This window comes from Sinocyclocheilus grahami, unplaced genomic scaffold (assembly GCF_001515645.1).
Source record: "Sinocyclocheilus grahami isolate Dianchi unplaced genomic scaffold, SAMN03320097.WGS_v1.1 scaffold314.1, whole genome shotgun sequence".
Classification (NCBI taxonomy): domain Eukaryota; kingdom Metazoa; phylum Chordata; class Actinopteri; order Cypriniformes; family Cyprinidae; genus Sinocyclocheilus; species Sinocyclocheilus grahami.
This window is the reverse complement of record NW_015505493.1, coordinates 881366-902203: the sequence shown is the minus strand read 5'-3', so window position 1 is coordinate 902203 and position 20838 is coordinate 881366. Positions and strand designations below refer to the sequence as shown.

At 38.4% G+C, this 20838-nt stretch overlaps 1 protein-coding gene across 1 annotated transcript in view; it reads left to right on the top strand.

The window, feature by feature from the left end:
- The window catches only part of LOC107601898 (protein jagged-2-like), a 61471-nt gene extending 48329 nt beyond the window's left edge, over positions 1 to 13142 (top strand). Inside the window, exons 12-25 of the mRNA XM_016294249.1 lie at positions 1710 to 1866; positions 2002 to 2166; positions 2729 to 2842; positions 2929 to 3042; positions 3156 to 3269; positions 4684 to 4800; positions 4956 to 4983; positions 5690 to 5775; positions 6150 to 6263; positions 7222 to 7337; positions 7428 to 7679; positions 8570 to 8701; positions 9883 to 10033; positions 11124 to 13142. Of these exons, the coding sequence (XP_016149735.1) occupies positions 1710 to 1866; positions 2002 to 2166; positions 2729 to 2842; positions 2929 to 3042; positions 3156 to 3269; positions 4684 to 4800; positions 4956 to 4983; positions 5690 to 5775; positions 6150 to 6263; positions 7222 to 7337; positions 7428 to 7679; positions 8570 to 8701; positions 9883 to 10033; positions 11124 to 11632 (2169 nt within the window). The 3' untranslated portion in view covers positions 11633 to 13142. The remainder of the gene's footprint in view (positions 1 to 1709; positions 1867 to 2001; positions 2167 to 2728; positions 2843 to 2928; positions 3043 to 3155; positions 3270 to 4683; positions 4801 to 4955; positions 4984 to 5689; positions 5776 to 6149; positions 6264 to 7221; positions 7338 to 7427; positions 7680 to 8569; positions 8702 to 9882; positions 10034 to 11123) is intronic.
- The last annotated feature ends 7696 nt before the right edge of the window (positions 13143 to 20838 follow it).

Here is a 20838-nt window from a genome sequence, read left to right as displayed (position 1 = left end):
TCTGGTAGAGCTGTTTTCAGTGCAGGTGCACATGAGGCTACATATAAAGCTTTGGTCCAGTATTGACATCTAACATGTTTTGATATGGGATCAGATCTGTAAGTCATTACAATAAATCTGTGATGTACTACTAGATGCAGTAAAATTCTCAAACAGCTATATAAAATCTTCTAAGATCTCTTTATTTCTGATAGTAAGTTTCAGATACATATTTTAAAATTATATGTTTACCAGTTTTGACTACCAACATACCACTGTATGAAACACATCCAGCTGGGTTTGTTCTTCGGATCCGGTACAGATGGCTGATTATCTCTTACATGTGTCTGCTCTAGCAGTTTAATGTATCTTGATACAGTCTGGTTTGCAGACGCTCCACTTACATCACTGACTGTGAATAAGTGCTTTGTGCAGGCGTTCGGCTTCCAGTATATACAATGTATATCCCTAATAAAATAAATTTAGCAGTCTTGGAGCTCGGGAGAACAGGGATATAGTACGAACTAACACCTTACATGGCAGCTGGTATGATGTGTACTTTAGAGAGGTTGTTTGCATTCCAACAAAGGTTCATCTCCCTAGAAATGCATTTGTGAGAAAAATGGAAAGTTGGAATATTGAGGGGGTCATAGCTGCAGAAACCTACATTAATCCGTAAACGTGATTGGAACAGGTGTTTGTAGTGAGTTTTCCTTATTTTATTTTATCTTATTTTATTCAAACGTTTTGGGTTGGTAGGATTTTTATGTTTTCGAAAGAAGTATCTTATGCTAACCAAGGCAGCATTTATTGATAAAAAAATAGTAATATTGTGAAGTGTTAATTTAAAATAACTTTTTATTTTAAAAGTGTTCACTAAAAAATAATATTGTATTTGGCTGTCAATTTAACACATTAATTTCGAAAATTGTATTATAAAAAAAAACCTTAATAATAATACCCTTGAACCATAGAGAATTTGACACCGCATCCTAAAAATGTGGCACCCATGGCAAGAGACATGATGCAATGGGTAAAGACGTCCGTCTGCTTGTGTCCTAGACCGTAGTCAACAAAAAGCACATGTGAACAGAACGTGTCCTAAGTCTACCTCAGACAGATTGGCAAACTCGGTTGCAAAATGATAGATTGCTGTGAACTGAAGACCAGTGATTGACTTGCGGTCAGAAAAGCCTCTTCTAAAGCCACTTTTGTGTATAACATAACATAACATAACAAAATGTTTGTGTTTTAATAGTTTTAGTATTCATAGTAATAATTATTGATTTAATAATTTTATAATTAAGCTCATATGAAATAATTACATGGCATAGGGCCATTTAAAGATTTTTTTTTTAAATGTATATAAAATTATGTAGAGATTATATTTAATATGTTAACATATTAAAAGAATATAGTAAGAGTTATGAGTTTCTGTGTGAATTTAGAAATTAATTTCTTAAGAATATTTACCAGAACAAGGCCAAGTCGAGGTAGAAGTAGAACTAGATGTGCAAAAGTGTTCCTCGTCCTAGTTGAATATGCTCGGTAAGAGCGGAAGGATGTCTAAATTTAGCAGCACAGTTTGTTTTGATTGGTCTCTTGTGTGAGTATAATAGTGCTGTCTCCTTTAGCTGTAGGCTTATGGGAGCCTTCTACAGCTTACCTGACTGTTTATCACTATAGTTTAAGAAGACTGGTCTAACTCAAGCTCCCTGTCTCATTTGAAGGTGGAGAGTCTGTCTCACCCCTGTAAACCGAACCCCTGTCAGAACAAGGCTTCATGCTACAGCCTGCTGGGTGACTTCTACTGCGCCTGTCCTGAAGACTACGAGGGCAAGACCTGTGAAAACCGCAAGGACCACTGCAAGACAACCCCTTGCCAAGGTACTGCCCTTCCTGTTCTGCTGCCGACCGAGATGCAATAGCCAAAGATGACCTACTTTTGTACAGTAGTGCATAATAGTCCAGCTTAGCAGCCATCTGATCTTATTCCCGCTTGTCTTGTTTTCTCATTTCCAGTGATTGACAGCTGTACGATTGCTGTGGCGAGTAACAGCTCAGATGGGGGTGTGAGACACATCAACTCTAATGTGTGTGGTCCTCATGGCCGCTGTATCAGCCAGCCAGGCGGCAACTTCACCTGCACCTGTGAGCTGGGCTTTACAGGAACTTACTGTCACGAGAGTGAGTCATCTTTACTGTTTTACCATTTTTCCTTTTTTAATCATATTCATGTGACGCCTGTTCATCCTTGTTTGTTTGCTTTTCGATTATTTTAGTTTATCCTTACAGAATAGATGGGTAATTGACATTACATTTTAAGCAATTTTAGCAGATTGTTGTGCTGTATAACTATTTTAAGCCAAACTTTTCAAATTCTTTACAACTAGCATCCCCTCTCGCAAATTGAAAATTAAGACAAATTTTAAAATAAATGACACTTCTTTTATTAGTAGTCATAATTATTGATTTAATAATTTTATAAATAAACTTAAATTCCTTAGTTGCTTAGTATATTTGAAAATGTATTTGTCATAAATGGCCACAAAGCCAATTAAGCTGAAAATATTATATTGAAATAAATCCAAATAGCATCTTGGGCATCAATGGAAGCAATAACATCTGACCATTTGTACAAAGTTCACATGATCAATCTTGATTTGTGTGGTTTTTGAACCCCATTGTCTATGTACATTTTGTTCAAAAATCTTGATGGTCATGGAAATGTTTTATAACGACTATCCAGATGTAAACGACTGCGTGGGCAATCCGTGTCGAAACGGAGGCACCTGCATCGACGGGATCAGCTCTTTCCAGTGCTTCTGTCCGGACGGCTGGGAGGGTGACCTCTGCGACCTCAGTGAGTATCCATCTTCATCTTCCTCATCATCTTGATCCTCTTTACATTCAGTATCTTACCTTTTTCACTTGTGTTTCTGCACTCAGATGTGAATGAGTGCAGTCGGAGCCCCTGTAAGAATGGCGGCCACTGTGTGGACCTGGTCAATGACTTCTACTGTGAATGTGCCAATGGCTGGAAAGGAAAGACCTGTCATTCACGTGAGTTACCTCTCCTTGTTTTATGTCAAAGTACTTCCTCTTTTCCTATTATGTGGTTTAACTGCATATGTCAAGTGACTGGTAATATTTTCAATCGTTGTTTGTGTCTTTAGGTGAAAGTCAATGTGATGCCACCACATGCAGTAATGGAGGGACCTGCTATGACCACGGAGACACTTTCCGCTGCGCCTGCCCTCCTGGATGGGGAGGAAGTACATGCAACACCGGTGAGTAGACCTCTGTGAAAGTCCAGTTTTCATACTCACTTTAATCACAGTCGGGTTTCTTAGACATTTTGAACCAAAAACATAAGCTCAAACTATTCAGAGACTCCTATCACTTACATGAAGCATTACAAATTACATCAGTCCCTCTCAGCACGCTCAGTCAGTTTTGCAATCTTGCATTCTCAGTGCTCATTATACACACTGTATAGTCAGTTTTATATTGTTGATTTAAATTATATGTTTGGGGGGCAATAGTGGCCTAATGGATAGAGAGTCGGACTTGTAACCTGAAGGTTGCGGGTTCGAGTCTCAGGTCCGACAGAGATATTGGTGGGGGGGAGTGAATGTCCAGTGCTCTCTCCACCCTCAATACCACAACTGAGGTGAGACCCTTGACCAAGGCACCAAACCCCCAACTGCATTGGCTGCCCGCTGCTCCGTGTGTGTGTGTGTGTTCACTACTGTGTGTGTGTGCACTTGGATGGGTAAAATTCCGATTATGGGACACCATACTTGGCCACACGTTATTTCACTTTCACTTATATAAATTGTCTTTCATTCAGTAACACTTTATTTTAAGGTGTCCTTGTTACATGTTACATGTACTTACTATTATAATAACAATTAATTATGCATAATTACATTCAAGTAACCCTAAGCCAAACCCTAATCCTAACCCTAACCATATAGTAAGTACATGAAGTTAATAAATATTACTCAGTACTTAAATGTATAATTATACTGTAAAAAGGACACCTTAAAATAAAGTGTAACTCTTCATTCATTCGGTGTTGTTTTATCATTTTAAAATGATAAAAGTTTTATCATCTATATGCATTTATATTTATATATTTATATTATTGCTTCTTAACTTTGTTCAGAGATTGAAAAATATAAACTTTTTTTTAAATGCCTATACAGAAAATGAATCCAAAATATTTTTCCAAATAATTAAATGGCACATTACTTTAATGAATAATATGCATATAAAAAATACATATATTAGGTGTGTTTGTGCATAAATATCAGTTCCCAAACACTTTTCTAATAAACATCTAATATAATTAGTAATATACTTATTTTCAGTTTTATATTGTATCATGGTTGCTTTTTTTATTTAACACAATGTATATAAAAGTACACAGTCGGTCGTCTATCTTTGTCTTTTTTGCTTAAAAACAAATATTGCTATTCATTTTTGAGCTGGTTCATTTCATGTAATTAAATTTGTTTTTAAATGTCTGTACAGAAAATGAATGCAAAATAATTAGTTTTTTGATTTGATAACATATTCTGACATTTTCTTCAGACCCCCTAGCTTTTGGCCCCTGAAAGACCCTAATTTGTCATAGACTGGTCTAAAGAATCGCTTGCTCACTTGCTGTAACTTTTCCATTTCGTCTTTCTACTTCAGCAAAGAACAGCACTTGCGCGTCCAGCCCCTGCCTGAATGGAGGAACATGCGTGGGTGGTGGTGACACGTTCACCTGCATCTGTAAAGACGGCTGGGAGGGGCCCACCTGCACTCAGAGTGAGTGAATTCCGCCATTCATAATTTAGCTGCCAGTGCATGTCTGCATACCACTGAAAGCAAACATCAAAATCCACAAAAGTGTTAAATTACATCTGATTGATGCACAAATGTATTGCATTGACTCCCTCTTCCTCTCTTTTGATTCCTCGCAGACATCAACGACTGCAACCCTCACCCCTGGTAAGAAGACTCTGCAGGCTCTGTGGCTCTGCAGTTGTCCCCCTTCTTATTTACTCTATTCTGCCCCGGGACGCTGGTAGATCTGTTGTGCTCTCTGTTTGGGGCGGCCCTCCCCTTCCCTGTACAACATAGACGGCTAGGAATAACCCTTCTAATGTGGCTTTCTGCCCTATTCCACCCCCTTGTTCCTGCCCCGCTAACCCCTATTCTCTGCGAGCGGATGCACCGAGGGGAGGGGTTCAAAGGGGGGACGCTGGTTGTAAAGACTGTAGAAGATGTCCTTAAATCACCCCTAAATCCGACAGCTCAGGAGACCCCGGGCTGGTTTTAATGGGGACCACAATGGAGCCGATGGCCCTAAAAGAGCACCCCCAGCGGTGAGGGGAGGAGGGGACGGACAGGCTCTTTTTCTCCCAGCCTGCTCTGTCCTCCTGCCTTTCTTCATCGCTGACCTGGGAGCAAGGGATTTGGGAGGTGGGGCGGGAGTAGGGGGTGGGGATCCCAGCAAGGAGCCACTGTGGGGATTTGCATCTGAAAGGTGCTGGTATCCTGCATCCCTCTTCGTCCATCTCTCTTTCACTCTTCTCTTCCCCCTTTTTCCTGCCTTTCCACTTGTATGCATGTATATTTGAAGTATTATGTCAATCACTGGGGCGAAGGTGTCTCTTTGGCCTGATAACCTCATTGTCCTCGCGTCTCCTTGCAGCTATAATGGAGGAATCTGCGTGGACGGGGTGAACTGGTTCCGCTGTGAATGTGCCCCTGGATTCGCTGGACCAGACTGTCGTATCAGTGAGTATCTCGAGGAGGAAAGAATAGGGATGTGTAGAAAGAGAGGGTGTTGGTGGATTACCGAGCATCCGTGGCCTTTGACCTCCTCAGGGGTCAAAGGTTAGCCATGGCTCACAAACAAACAGAGGAGATAAATTATTCAACCAGTGGAAAAATTCCTCTCCTTGTGTCTCTTGTGTCCATTGATGGCTTTGACTTACTCTTTAAGGATTCCATGCATTTCCCCGGCCTCATTTTCTGAGGTGCAGCCATGGGAACACCATCAATCCTGACACTTTATGTATTGATTTCAAATCACAGTTTTAGCCATTTGACATTTCTGCCCTGGGCAGTAGACGTATTGATGCGAATGCATGTTCTCTTTGCTTCACCAGACATTGATGAGTGCCAGTCGTCACCCTGCGCATACGGTGCCACCTGTGTGGATGAGATCAATGGCTTCCGATGTGTCTGCCCACTCGGTCGCACCGGACCTCAATGCCAAGAGTGTAAGAGTTATTGTTTAATCAAGTCAATCTCTTTTTATCTCTTAGCTTGCTGATATTGAGAAATGGAACTTAAAGACCCTATAAAATCATGTGCTTTACTTAGTGAGAGCCTCAAAAATAGCCTGAATGGTTTATTTACGTCACAGCCATGAACATTATTTCTACATGTTAGTCGGAAGCAGGTGAGACATTCTGTCTCTAGAGAGCGCTTGATTGGACAAAAATCACTCTAGTGCCGGATAAGTCATCAATATTTTTACACTGTACATTTGAAATGCATATACTACTGTTCAAAAGTCCAGAGTTGGTAAGATTTTTTAAATGTTTTGAAAGAAGTCTCTTATGCTCACCAGTGCTGCATTTATTTGATAAAAAATACAGTAATATAGTAATATTGTGAAATATTTCTACAAATATAAAACAACTGTTTTCTATTTTAATGTTTTCAAATGTCATGTATTTTTTATTTAATTATTTTTTAAAGACTTATTTTTGGCGTTTTATTGATAGGATAGTAGTAAGACAGGAAGCGAAGTGGGAGAGAGAGGGGGGATGGGATCGGGAAAGGTCCGCGAGCCGGGACTCGAACACGGGATGCCCGAAGCGCAACGTCGCTACATGTCGACACGCTGCCCACGAGGCTATCGGTGATGACAAATGTCATGTATTTCTGTGATGGCAAAGCTGAATTTTCAGCAGCCATTATTCAATGTCTCATGATCCTTCAGAAATCATTATAATATGGTGATTTGCCACACTAGCATATAGATGAGCTAAAAGCCACTAAACCGGGAGTATGGTTCCTAAGGAGTGAACGACCTGAAAGGCAGACGGCATCATTCGTAGGAGCATTGACCTGGCATCATGTGACTTAAATCATTCCAGACAGGAAAGGGATCTGCTCCTAAATTAGAATTGGCCCCAGTCTTATGGTGTTTGTGTTTATGTTGTGGTGCAGTCATTGGCGTTGGGAAGACGTGTCACTATGCTGGACTTCAGTTCCCGCATGGCAGCCGCTGGGAGGAAGAATGCAACACTTGTCAATGTGTCAATGGCAAAGTGGAGTGCACCAAGGTAAGTGTCTGAAGAAAACATGTCAAAAACAAGTCTTTTGTCTCTTTTTATTTATTGAAATAAATTAACATGTGAATGACACTTTCTCAGGTGGTCTGTGGCCGGCGGCCGTGTCTGTTGCCAGGGACGCTAGGGCGAGAGCTTCAATCCTGTCCAGGAGGTCGTGAATGCCTGGAGCACAACTTCCTGACGTGCCTCTCTCCCCCTTGCCACCAGTGGGGGTTTTGTTCAAGCCCTGATGCCGCCCCAACCCTCCAAACAAAATGTGAGCCCAACTCAGTCTACCTGGACAAGAGCTGTGCTCGCATCACCCTTATATTCAACAGGGACAAATTACCCACAGTAAGTATTCACCTATAAGTTGGTGTTTTGTTCCATTACACAAAAACCTTGTGGTGGTACCATAACACAATGATGGTAATACCATTGCATTGCCATAGTCTATGAGATACGTTAAAAAACATTTGTTATTGTCATTGTCTGCGTCCAATTCACGAGACACACTACTGACTACAGGCAATAAATTGATCGAAAGTGACAGTGAATACATTCAAAAGATTTCTGTTTCAAATAAATGTTTTTTAAACTTTGTTTATCAAAGAATTCTGAAAAGACACAGCAGTTTTTCCACAAAAGTATTTAGCAACTGTTTCAACAGTTCTCCTGTCTCCTTTCTCCGTTTCTTGAGCACCAAATCAGCATATTGGAATGATTTCTGAAGGATCAAGTGACACTGAAGACTGGCGTAATGATGCTGAAAATTCAGCTTTGTTATCAAATTAATCAATTACATTAATATTTCCCATTATTACAGTTTTTACTGTAGATTTGATCAAATAAATGCCTCCTTGGTGAGCATAAGAAACGTACAAAATCTTACCGACTTCTAATTTTCAACGGTATTGTGTCCAGAAAATCATGGTATTACCAGGGTAACGTGATCACAAGGACATAGCAGTAACTTTACTTTCATATTACCATAGCCTTATCTCAAGAAACGTTGGTATATTTCTGAAAAATATCATAATACCATAGTACTTTGGTATTGTACTTGTCCAAATATGTCTAAAAATTCCAGAAAATATGATATTACCAGGCCACCATGTCAAAAAACACATGGTAATGTTATATGGTACCATACCTTTTTAATCATTCTCCTAACGTAATTGCATTATGATTCCCAATAGTGTTTTTTCTGAAATATTCCTCTAAGTACACACTATGCCTTCTAGGGAACGACTGTGGAGAACGTCTGCTCAGAGCTGAGGTATATGCCTGCCACGCGTAGCCTGGCGAAAGATCACGCGCTGTTGGTTCTTTGTGACCTCTCCTACAAAAACCAAGATGCAGTAGAGGTGGCCATCGTAAGTACATTTTGAAGACCCTAAGGAGAGCTTTATGCGCTTGCACATTTTAAATTCATGAGTCCTTTGCACGCCTGTACCCTTCACACAGCAGTGTTGTGTAGGCCCCTAAGATCTATTATCAGTGGAATAGAAAGTCAAAACCATGGGGGTCCTAGATACTCATTGCATAGATCTGTTAATGGATGCAAATTTGATTTCCTCACCGAGTCGAGCGCAGTTTCTCAAAATGCCCAGACGCCCAGAGCAATGCCAACCAGCCTCCTCTTCAAACCAGCCCATTATGTTATAATGAGATTCAGTTGACTGACCAGCAGCGGGCCGTACTGCATTGCAGCATTCCCTCCACCCACACAGAGAGCGCTGGAACCGGGCTTCAGTGCATCTCTCACAGCCTTAAGATATACACTTTTGTCTTCAGAAAATGAAATGTTGCACAACCAAATAATCTTGAAACAATCCTTGAAATAACAAAAAAATACATACTTGGGTAAGGATATGAAAATTAATATCTTTGTGCTGCCAGGCAAGTTTTGTGTAATTTGAAGCCGTGTTTCCTGCGTGCAATGAAACATTTTGCCTTATGGAAGTAACTTACAAATAGTGGTTACCTACAAATGCATCCTTTATCCTCGATCAGATTACACTAAATCCCTGCAGTGTTGTAACAAGTCATTAACTGAAGGCCCGTGTTTAACTGGCCTGACTCATCAAAATGGAACCTGTAGGCAGGAACTTTGAACAGCTGCAGGTTTTTGCATGTTGAAAACCAAATAGAGTTGAAACGATTGAGTCTACTGCTATTTGGATAAAGACTGCTCTCGTTTTAGTTATTTTATTGAGCGTATTGTCATAGATTGATTACAAGTCTCTTTTTGTTCTCCTATCAAAATCATATCAAAATTGTATGATGTAAACAAATTTGAAACATTTGAGTTGTGGCGTGGTTTAACTATCTATTGCCCACTGGTTCCACCACAACCATATATTTTGGTTTACGAGAAATAAACTTGGATGTAGAAGATCAACAAATACAGCATAGTCAAGTGTCATCACAGCAACGCCTCAAAACCTCACACTTACAGTAAATAATTATAGATTGTTCCTATGTAAGTGGTTTTTACTTGGAATTTTTGGAATGCAATCGAATATATTTTTAATCCCCGCTATTTCTCCTGCAGTCATTCCAGCAGGACGAGCAGCCTAACCACAGTCAGATCCAGGAGGCAGCTAGTACCATAGTCAGCACGCTGTCCAAGCGGCACAACAGCACCGTCATGCTTGCCGTCATCGAGGTCAAAGTGGAGATGCCGGTCATGTCCCAGCCAGTGGGTGAGTAGAGCAGGGGCCAACTGGCCTCAAGGCTAAAGCCAGCCTTCATCCCCCGACCGAGTGTCAATTCCCCATCTCCACCAATTAGTGCAGCTTAAATGTCTTTGTGAGTCACAGGAGGAAGGGTACTGAGAGGATCCAGCCGTTGTGGGCCGGAGGCCATAAACCTGTGTGACAGTCATAGAACTCCTCCACAGTCATCGGTCACGCCACAGCGATACATTAACGAGAATGATGGGACAAACTTAATGATTTTTTTGGTTAAGGCAATTATAAATGTGTTAAAAAAAAAAGAATAATATTTGAAACCTATAGGAATTAAAGCCAAGTGTTTTGCTCTTTTTCGCCCTCATTTTGATTGTGTAATGCTATTGCCAATTTTGAAAATATACTATTTTGTCTAATAAAAAAAATCTAAAATAAGTCTTAGCATTAGTTAATGAATGTTTAAGTGGCCTCTGATCTTCAAAATAATTTATAATGAAATTTATATAATTATTTTAGTGTTTATTATATTTATTATTGTGAATACAAAATAGTATGTTTATTATATTCTATTCTATTCTATTATTTTGCTTCAATTATTTTGCTTTAATATGTGTGTGTACGGTGTATATTTATTATGTATATATAAATACACACATACAATATATATTTAGAAAATATTTACATGTATATATTTATTTTCATATAATTTATATTATATATAAATATATTTAATATATAAACATAACATATTTTTCTGAAATGTATACATGCGTGTGTATTTATATATACATAATAAATATACACAGTGCACACATTATGTAAACAAAATATTTTATTTTGGATGCGATTAATCATTTGACAGCACTAATATTTATCATATATACGCACTATTTTATGTTATTAATATATATACACACTATGATGAGTGTCCACAATTAAATGACAGAAATCTAAATATCCACTAATGACCTTTACTGATAAATTGACTTACATCGGCCAATAACCAATATAGTTTTTATGTCATACATCCCTCCTTTTTGTTCAATATTTTTGGCATGAATCCCAGATTTGCAACGTCTGACTTGATTCTCTTTCCATACAGACTATCTGGTGCCCGTGTTGTGCGTCATCCTGTGCGTACTCTTGGTCTTCTGCGTCATCGTCTGCGTGTGGTGGACCCGTAAGCGGCGAAAAGAGCGCGAGAGGCGAGAGCGCGTGCCCGTGGAAGAGAGCGTCAACAACCAGTGGGAACCACTGAGGCCTGTGACGCGGCCGCAGCACAAGGACAACCGGGACGCACAGTACGAGCGCACCAAGCTCATGGGCTCCCCGGATCGGACCTGCACAAGCGGGGAGGACGAGGAGGAGATGGAGGAGGAAGAGCTGGAGCTGGTGGAAGAGGGGGGCAAGCATCCCATCCAAAAGTACTCTAAACCTGCAGAGCGGACCAAGAACGGGTTGATCTGCACCATGCGGAGCAGCGGCAGCAGCGGCTGCAGCAGCCCTTCCCTCAAAGCACCCTACTGGACAGGCTTCAGCCCAAAGGACAACAACTGTAAAAATGTAAATAACGCCACCACCGGCCAAGAGCACAAAGAACACTGCGTATGAGCTCCGACGAGCAGGACAAGGAGACCAAGGCCATCTCAGAAACAAAGACTGAGTTTTTCCCATGTGTTATTTTTATTTTTGACTTCTTTTGAGGCTGATAAAGTGGCAAATTTCTTTCGTTCCTTTTTTTTATGTACAGAGGAAGCAAATTCTATTTCTTTATAAGGAGGCAGTGAGAAGCCTTGCTTTGTTTTCTGAGAAAAAAAAACTGCTGGATTAGGAGCAGGACTATGGAACTCGTGAGAGAAACCGTATAAAGACTTTTACGTTGTTGTTTACAAATGGTTGTGCTTTTGGTTTTGTTTCGAGTGGCCCAATTTCGGTGCAGACCACGTGCGGGGGGTGGGGGACGCTGGCTTCGGGGGATCCCCCTTCAACCGTTCATCTGTTCTCCTTCCACGTCTGCCTTACGAGCTCGTCGTCCATGAGGAGGGCTACAGTGCCTATAAAGTGGCCTTGTTTTTTCTGTCCTTTCTGTCATCTTGGCTGAACACTCTTTATAAAACGTATTGCAGTATTTTGAGTCGGTCGCAAGTGCCTTCGGACAAGCCCCTCGGTTTCAGGGTCTCCTGACCCGATAGATCACGACAAAGAGGAGAGGCTGGTCTTAAGAGCAGCTCCCATATTACCATCAAGGTATTCAACAAAGACAAGAGATCTGTAAATATGTGTATATAATAAAGGAGTCGCTGTGTATATTTGAATTTAGTAACTTAAGTCACTTTTTTTTTTTTATTATTATAATTATGATTTAAATATTATGATTATTGTTTTTTTCTTTGTTTTTTTTAACACCATTCCTTTTATTTATGCCAGTTGATATGGCAGATTTTGTAAGATGTATACAGCGTCCCACAGTCAGAACAAAAATATAATCAGAGATTGTTGGTTTTGTTTTCACTAGACACCTATACGATCGTGTGCTGTATTGTGGCGTGTGTGTTCTTCTCCTTAAAAACCCCTATTCCCTTTCCACATCTGTCCTTTCTTGCTGATCATAAAACCATGCTGCTTGTTTTTTGTAAAGATGCTATGTCATGTCAAAATGATGTTTTCTCCTTTTTTTTTGTTTGGTTGGATCGAAACTTCATGAAGGGAACAATTATGTTGTAAAGCATTTGTACTCGAGGTACCAGCTCAAAGAAATGGATTACCTCAGAAACGGCTGGCTATGATTTGATTTCTTTCATCATGATGTTAAAGATTTTGTTTTTTGCTTATGGGAAGATGAAAAACGTTTAAAACTGTTCCTGAACAACTGGTTCACAATCAAATTCAAGTAAACAATTATAAATAAGCAAGTTAAGCTCAATGTCCGTTATGGAAGGGAAACGGGGTGGAGCTGGAGGAGAGTTTTTTTTGTTTTGCTTTGTTTTTTAAGCTGTATTTTTATTTTTATTTTGTACAGAATAATTGCTCTGAAAAGAAGTTATTTGGTTCATTTAGTGGAATTTATGTTTGTTCTTAGAAATAAATCAAACTATTTATTAAAGCATTTTATAACAATGTGCTCAAGAAAACCGCTGTCTGCTGGTATTTAGTACTAAAGGCGCTGGTCTGAGTTTGTGGTAAGTCTTTTCATCATATCGTATTACCGATACAACAAAATAATCCCCCTTCCTCTGCCAGGGGTGAGGACGACTCCGGATCAATACAGGAACTCGTGCTTCCAGTCGAGATGCTACTGACAGGAAGCAGCCAATGGTAACTGGTCTCCTGTTCTCGGCTGACTGCTGGCTGGCCAATGGACAATGGGTTTCTCGTGGCTTCATCTGGTGTGAATGTTTTATGAGGATGCTTATGATGATGCAGTGAGTTTGTTATGGTTTTGTTCCATAAGTAACGGGCTCTAATGGGACAGAGGCCTGGAGTCGTGTTTCACATCACTCACAATACTGTAGTGTTGGGTTTAGGTGTCTCTGATGGTGTAATTGAACTTGGATTGTAGAAGTAAAGTACTTTGTGAGATAAGAAAAACCCGATGAAGAAGAGGAGACCAGCGCTGTTGGAAGCCATAACTAAGGGTGGTTTGGTAAATGTTTTAATGGTAAATGGCCTAAATGAAATAAACTAGCAACCTTTTTGCATTTTTTCTTAGATATTGTATGAAAAGGATTGTATCAACAGTGCTCTCATATACCATAAACTTCTTGCATTTTTGTGTGAATGTTATGCCACAAGAAAAAAACGAAGCAAAATCTCAATTTCTCAAATCTCAAATCTCTTGACCTGACGATGTAAAGTTTTACTGCAGCCTTTAATATATGATACTTTATTAAAACATTACACAGCTTTCTTTAATCACAATTATGTGAACATAGGGTGCATTTTAAATTATTTAACTCATTTGAATTTGAATAAATGTATAGTTTCCTGTTATATGTTCATCCTGTTAGCCTTTTGTAACTAATATATCTTTACTGATTGATTGCAAAGACAAAACAGCACTGTGAATGCAAATAACAAAATGAAAAAGAAAGAAAATTTACAGATTTTACAGTACGGTCAAACTGATGAAATTTAAAATTTAGCAAAATGTTAAGAAATGTGTCCTTGTTAAAAAAATACATTTGCAATGCAAAAAAAAAAAAGAAATGAAAAGCAAGTTCATCAGCATTGTTACTTCCAGGAAAAAAACAAACAAAAAAATTTAATTAGTATTTTATTAAAGGAGATAGATAATTTCAATTCTACCAAAGGGAGTGATTGCATTGATACAATAAAATAAGCAATACATTACGTTTCTTCCTCAAAAAGTTTGAAACATCAGCAAAAGTATACATTTGGTAGTCAGCTGGGTATATATTATGCAGAATCCTAAGATGTACTGATCATATTTTGTTAGAAGTGCACAGAGGCGGACAAAGTACTCAGCTCCATTACTTGAGTGAAAGTACAGATACTGCTGGTCAAATATCACTCCACTACGAGTAAAAGTTGTAAAGACAGATTTTTGTTTAAGTAAAAGTACAGAAGTACTTGCTTTTAAAAGTACTTGAGTACCAAAAGTAAATTTCCTTTTTTATGTCAATGCACTGTTTTATTATTGCTTTATGTAATACTTGCAATACCTCTGAAGCAACTTACAATACACCTACTTAATACACTGACTAGCTTGTAGTATCTTTGGAATAAAGAGCTTTTAGAATGTTAAAAACCTATGGGGGAAAAAACAAAACAAAAACAATTCATATTTAACACCCCTACCCACCCCCACAAAAGCAGGATGGTAGTGATCTCACACAGCTCTGGACACATCTATGTGTAAACCATTCATCCACACTTGAACAGAGTGGACAGTGAAATTGCTGTAAATACAGATAAGGAAGAAAATCAAAAATCAAACCTGCTTTAAAACCCAGCAACACAACTGTAGCTGTATAACTTTACAACAGCAACACTGCTTTAACACAAATGCAAAACAGCAAGACTTATTTGACATCAAAACGCTGTACTTTGATGTCACACACAGAATGGTCTACAGTGCTGCTTCAGTCAAACACCTTTTGTGTTTTATTAGGAGACGCACAACAGTTCTTCTGTGGCTTTATAGGTAATATTTTCACGTACACAATTTAGCAAAATCAGACAATATTGAGTCTAATATAAACCACAATATTAACTTATTATTATTGAATTGTTGTAAGTAAATATCACATTTGGAACTGGTCAGTGCTCAAAAAATGCTGGGAAATCACTTCATGTAGCCCCAAGAGTGATTACTGATAAACTGTCTGAAAAAAATGACAGTTTCTAGAGAAGAAAAAAAATCACCCACTGACTTTCAAAGCTGCTAATGACTTTCTACTTCGAGGATCTTGATAGAAATGTAGTGGAGTGAAAAATACAATATTTGTCTTTCAAATGTAGTGAAGTTAAAGTCATAAGTTTCCAAAAAAAAATTAAAACAAATACTGAAGTAAAGTACAGATACTCAAAAAGTGTACTCAAGTACAATACTCAAGTATATTACTGTCCGCCTCTGGAAGTGCAGTATTTTTCAGGGAGTAAATATGCTAGTATCCCCTTAACTACAAAAGGCAATTCCCTAATGATATCATACTCCAGGAAGCAACATCACTTTGGATGGAAAACAGCATAAACATAAGTATTAGCAGTGGATCTGTCTTGTTTTGTGTTGGTTTGTCTCACTCTAGAACATTCAATCCTGTTACAATTTGCAGAAAACTCTATGATAATATCATTTTGAAAAATGTTTCAAATCTAAAAACTAGCTTCAGTTCAACCCCCTCATTAAAGCTAATCCTCAATCCCACACTGGGCAACAGTTAACTCTAGCTTTTTTATTTCTATCCTCTTAGGAATTATGACTACTGTTAATGTACACAACAAAGTTACAGCATTCAAAGGGTACTGTATAACAGGAATGAGACAAATTAATAGTCACACTGATTTCCTTAAAGTCTTTATTTATGCACGAGCTTCAAATATTAGGCATGAGCTTTATTTGTAGTATCTTGATTTTGTTGAATGTCAAATAAAGTCTCACGATAACTTTCAGGGTGTAACTGTAAAGCACTTATAATTAATCCATTATCTATGCATTTTTTTTATTATGTAATTTTAAAAAAATTGAATTTTCAGCAGGCATTGCTCTAGTCTTAAGTGTCACATGATCCTTCAGAAATCATTGTGGTAATTTAGTGCTGTATCTGACAGTACAGTAGCTTCAAGTAAACACCACCAAAGATCTGCTTTGTTATAAATTGTAGTCTCTTGCTTAAAAATGTCTCATTAGTTGAAACATACTTTAACTTCTGATATATCATTCTACCACAGTATAACCTTCTTGTTCATATAAAGCACCTTTAAACTGATGTGTTTTTCGCAGTGATGGCGTCTATAAAGTTGCTCCACGTCTCCCCGTACAAGATGGCTGCATGTGGCTGAAAGCTGATACTGGATTCCTGAAGTGTTTCTCAGCAGTCAAGGACATTTTGTGCCTATCATGAGTGATGACCCAAAACGAAAGGTACTGTAACTGTATGTCCGTGTCATTCAGCCGTCAGTCTATTGAGAAACTCCTTCCATTCTTCTTGCATTTGGCTTATTTTGACTGATTAAAGTGCATCTCCTCTATGGCAATATGATAGGATCCTACAAGACCTTCTTTTTCTAAATGTGCCTAATCAAGAAACTGAGAAAGTCAAAACCGTATGGGTTGACTTGTGGTTTTGTTGAGCCTTTAAGGAGATGACAGAGTTGATCTGAAACTGAAACATTTGGCTTTACAGAATTAGGGAATATTATGGTGGCCAATTTACAGCCTATGCCTTCAGTAATAATTCCTCTTGGCTTTTTGTATCTCCCCTTTAGAAGAAAAAAAGGTTGTAATTGATAACACTTGACAAATGCCAACATAGACTATTTACTTTTGCAACTGCCAACTCTTAGGCGCCCCACTGGAGATGGAGGATTATTCCTGTCTGGGTTTTAAATGCTTCAGTTGTTAGTATCCAGTCTAATGATTTATGCAGGTGGATTTGATTTAAACATTTCTTTTGTTCTTTGCTCACTTTCTAGAAGATCCACATTTCAACTGCCAGTCAAATGTGTTGGATATAGTTTTTTTAATATGAATATAGTGCACTTTAGTGAGTGAACAGTTGTGTTCCAAAATTAAAAATCTCATTTAATGTTGTTAATTGATGGTATATGCTTCAGTTTTTTTTTTACTTTATTTCCTCAAAATTTTATTTAGCTGTGCAATTTTATATGAAACTGCACTACCTATGATCCTGAAGAGAAATGCACTGATTAGAAGACAGAAGCAAACAAATCATGACAATGACGCACTGCAATCAAGTAATCAATGTTATTTTACTTTTATTCATATAATAATTTGAATGATTCCAAGTTTTAGTAATTTTGTTGTGTCTTTGTGATCTTTTAAAATTCTTTTTTAAATATGTTTTTAGCATTATTTTAGTTATTTTTAGTGTTTTATTTCTTTTTTTTTTATTTAAGTTAAAGTTTTTCGTCTAATATTTGTTTTTGTTTTTTTATTATACTCCAGCTGCATTTAATTTACTGAAAATTATTTTAAATAGTTTTATAGTTAATTAACAATGACAGTTACAGAATATAAGCAAGTCTACTTATTTTGTATACTACTATATATGTAATTTTTGTTTCTATGCTTGTAATCAACATCTTTAGGTCAATCATTTTATGGTTTTCCATCATTTTTAATTATATCACATCTTTCACAGTGCTTCATATGATTGTAGTTCATTCCCTTATTGAAGATGTGTGCAGTTATGTCCAAATTGTAGATACTTGTGAAATAATTTTTTTTTTAAAGTTTGTAATGTTGCAATTCGCCTCAGAACTTGTCAGTTTAGTTCATGTCTATAGAATTTTCTTTTCTAGAAGCATGATAAAAATACTGCCAAATACTGGACCCACAATTGGCAATCACTGCTGCTCAATATCCAACTGTCATTGTCATCCACTGATGGACAGAATAATTTGCTCGTTTTCTGTCTGGTGGGTCAGATCATTTTAATTCGATCAAAGGTTGTCACTCATCCTGCTATTGCTTTGGCCTTTAGAAGAATGCGATTGGTATGTCAAAGCAGTGAGGTCATTCCAACAAATCCCAGGGGAGCAGAAAATGCTCATCACACGGGTGTACGGATTCAGATACCATACACCATTCCCACTAGTGATAGGCCCTCTCCTTATATCCTTGCACATGCAGGACATGAGAAATACTCATGCACTTGTTGGTGGGATAAAATTTGCCAGAATTGCATAGCATGCTGTATATATTTTTAGGGCTTTCCTCACAGCGTTTGTGGCCTGTGGCAGAGCTGGCGGGGCTCAACACACAAGCACACGTGTTCTGGCCTGAAGCCAGTGGGGGTGATTAACCAAACAGGAGTAAATGGGGGTTGGGTTGTGCACCAAGATGCTGTTTGCACCTCTTTTGGATATGAACAGTAATGTTGCAATAGTGTTTTTAAGTAAGTAGTGTTGATTGACACGAAATTGCAGTATGCACTTCCTGTGGAAATTCTAGTGATTTTGAATAAACCAAATCACTGGCATTACTAGATATGTTATATCATTTATTGGTGTGCATATTCCACATTACCTCCATCTAGATATGGGATGGAGCAGATGAACTCCACCCAGGGGCCTTTATTCCAGCAATGAGGCATGGATTATGCGACAAGGTCTCATGGGTAAGGCTTTGGCAGCACGATAAAGGTCACGAGCCCCCATGCAAGCATCACCCCCTCCATACAAGATCAAGAATTACTCCCATGGCACGAACTGTCATCATGCGTCTATGTTCAGATTCATCTAGTGCAGCTCAAGATGGCTGCGCTGTGTACCTTGTTTTTCTGCTCCAATCCATACGTTCACTTGATAAGACACATCATTGGCCCAGTTTGCTCATGTCCCACAGTGTTAGAGGCTACTGGGAAATTCATCATGCTGTCAAGGACCAGCTGAAATGTTATTGTTGCAGAAGAAGGTGAATTTAAAAAGGAAGAAGAGTGCAGGCCGAGTGCCCCATCCTTGAGAACATGCTGAGTTGATCTGTTGACTTTGAAGCAGCTTTGCTTCCTCCAACTCAAAGCCAGATCTTCCTATTTTCATAGTCAGCTGACATTCAAATAATGCTTTTCTCAGCTTGGATGGAATAACTGTTGACCACTGTCTTGGTGACCTAAAAACCAAAAAATTCCCACTGACATCAAAGAGAGGGCCTTCCAAAATATACACATTATACAGATTCACCTCTCAAATATCCACAGGCCCTTGCTGCCCATGGACATCAAACAGACTTGAAAGAGACTTCCTGACCCTGATGGGACTTATTCATTGTTCAAGTTCCCATTCCTGATTCCTTTTTCTTCAGTTATGTGTCTCTTTGCCTGCAGTAACTAATGTAGCTAACTAATGTTAATACAAGGAACTCTATTGTAAAGTGGTACCAATATTTTTATTGCACCCATTTTTTAATCAGTCTGTCATTTTGTCAAATAATTCAACAAACATGTGAAAAAAAAGTATTTAGGAGACATAAATTGCCATTGCCCAAGATAATACAAAATAGGATACACTCTCAGAAATAAAGGTATGAAAGCTTTCACTTGGGCACACCTTTGTACTTAAAGGGTCCATATTGGTACCATCCCAGTGACAGATTTTGTACCTTTTTTCTGAGAGTGTACATAAAACCCTAATAATGAAATTGACCTTAGCAAACAAAGGAGTTGGCCATTTTATTCCTTGATTTTCCCCACCATAATTTCCAAAGAATGTAATTAAAAACTAAACCGAAACTTTTTTTCTCCACTTCAGCAAATGTGCTCATAGTTGAGGAAACACCCTTATAGGCCTATACTTTTTCCTATCTCCCTCTGGATCTTGTTTTTTGTAATATATTCCTGCCAGATGTAGTTCAATTTTGACCTTAGCAAACAAAGGAGTTGGCCATTTTATTCCTTGATTTTCCCCACCATAATGTAAAGAATGTAATTAAAAACTAAACCGAAACTTTTTTTCTCCACTTCAGCAAATGTGCTCATAGTTGAGGAAACACCCTTATAGGCCTATACTTTTTCCTATCTCCCTCTGGATCTTGTTTTTTGTAATATATTCCTGCCAGATGTAGTTCAATGAACAAATCTGATAGAATCATTTTGTAATATCACATTCCAATGTCAGTTCAGGCTTGTCTTGAGCACCCTCAACTTTCGTGTAACGTTACTTTCAAAAGAATGATTTCACATACTTGACACGGCGCTAAATAGCGAAAGGTATGAAATCCACCAGGGGCATCGAATAAAATGTTGACCAGTGAGTACAGATAAATCGTGTCTCAGTGCAATAACTGTCATAATCATAATCTGGCTCTCTCTCAAACCTTAATGTGTCGTGTCCATTAGAAAGGGCAGAACTCGGGCATTATCTGCGTGGGGTGAACTAAGCCCAAGGAGTTGGTCACATGCCGCAGTAGGGTTGGGTCCTGTTGCTGCTCTGGACTGCAGATGTTGTGTTTTCCAACAGCTGCTTCTATAAAAGCTTGGGGAGTGGTGGCCTTCATTTGAGTTGTCTCTGAAAAGGATCTTAGATCCACCAAACATTACTTTAGCCAATTTTTCCACAAGCCCAAACAGGAAACGGGCACTAATTCGTCATGTGCATTAGTTAAAAAGACTTGCTGG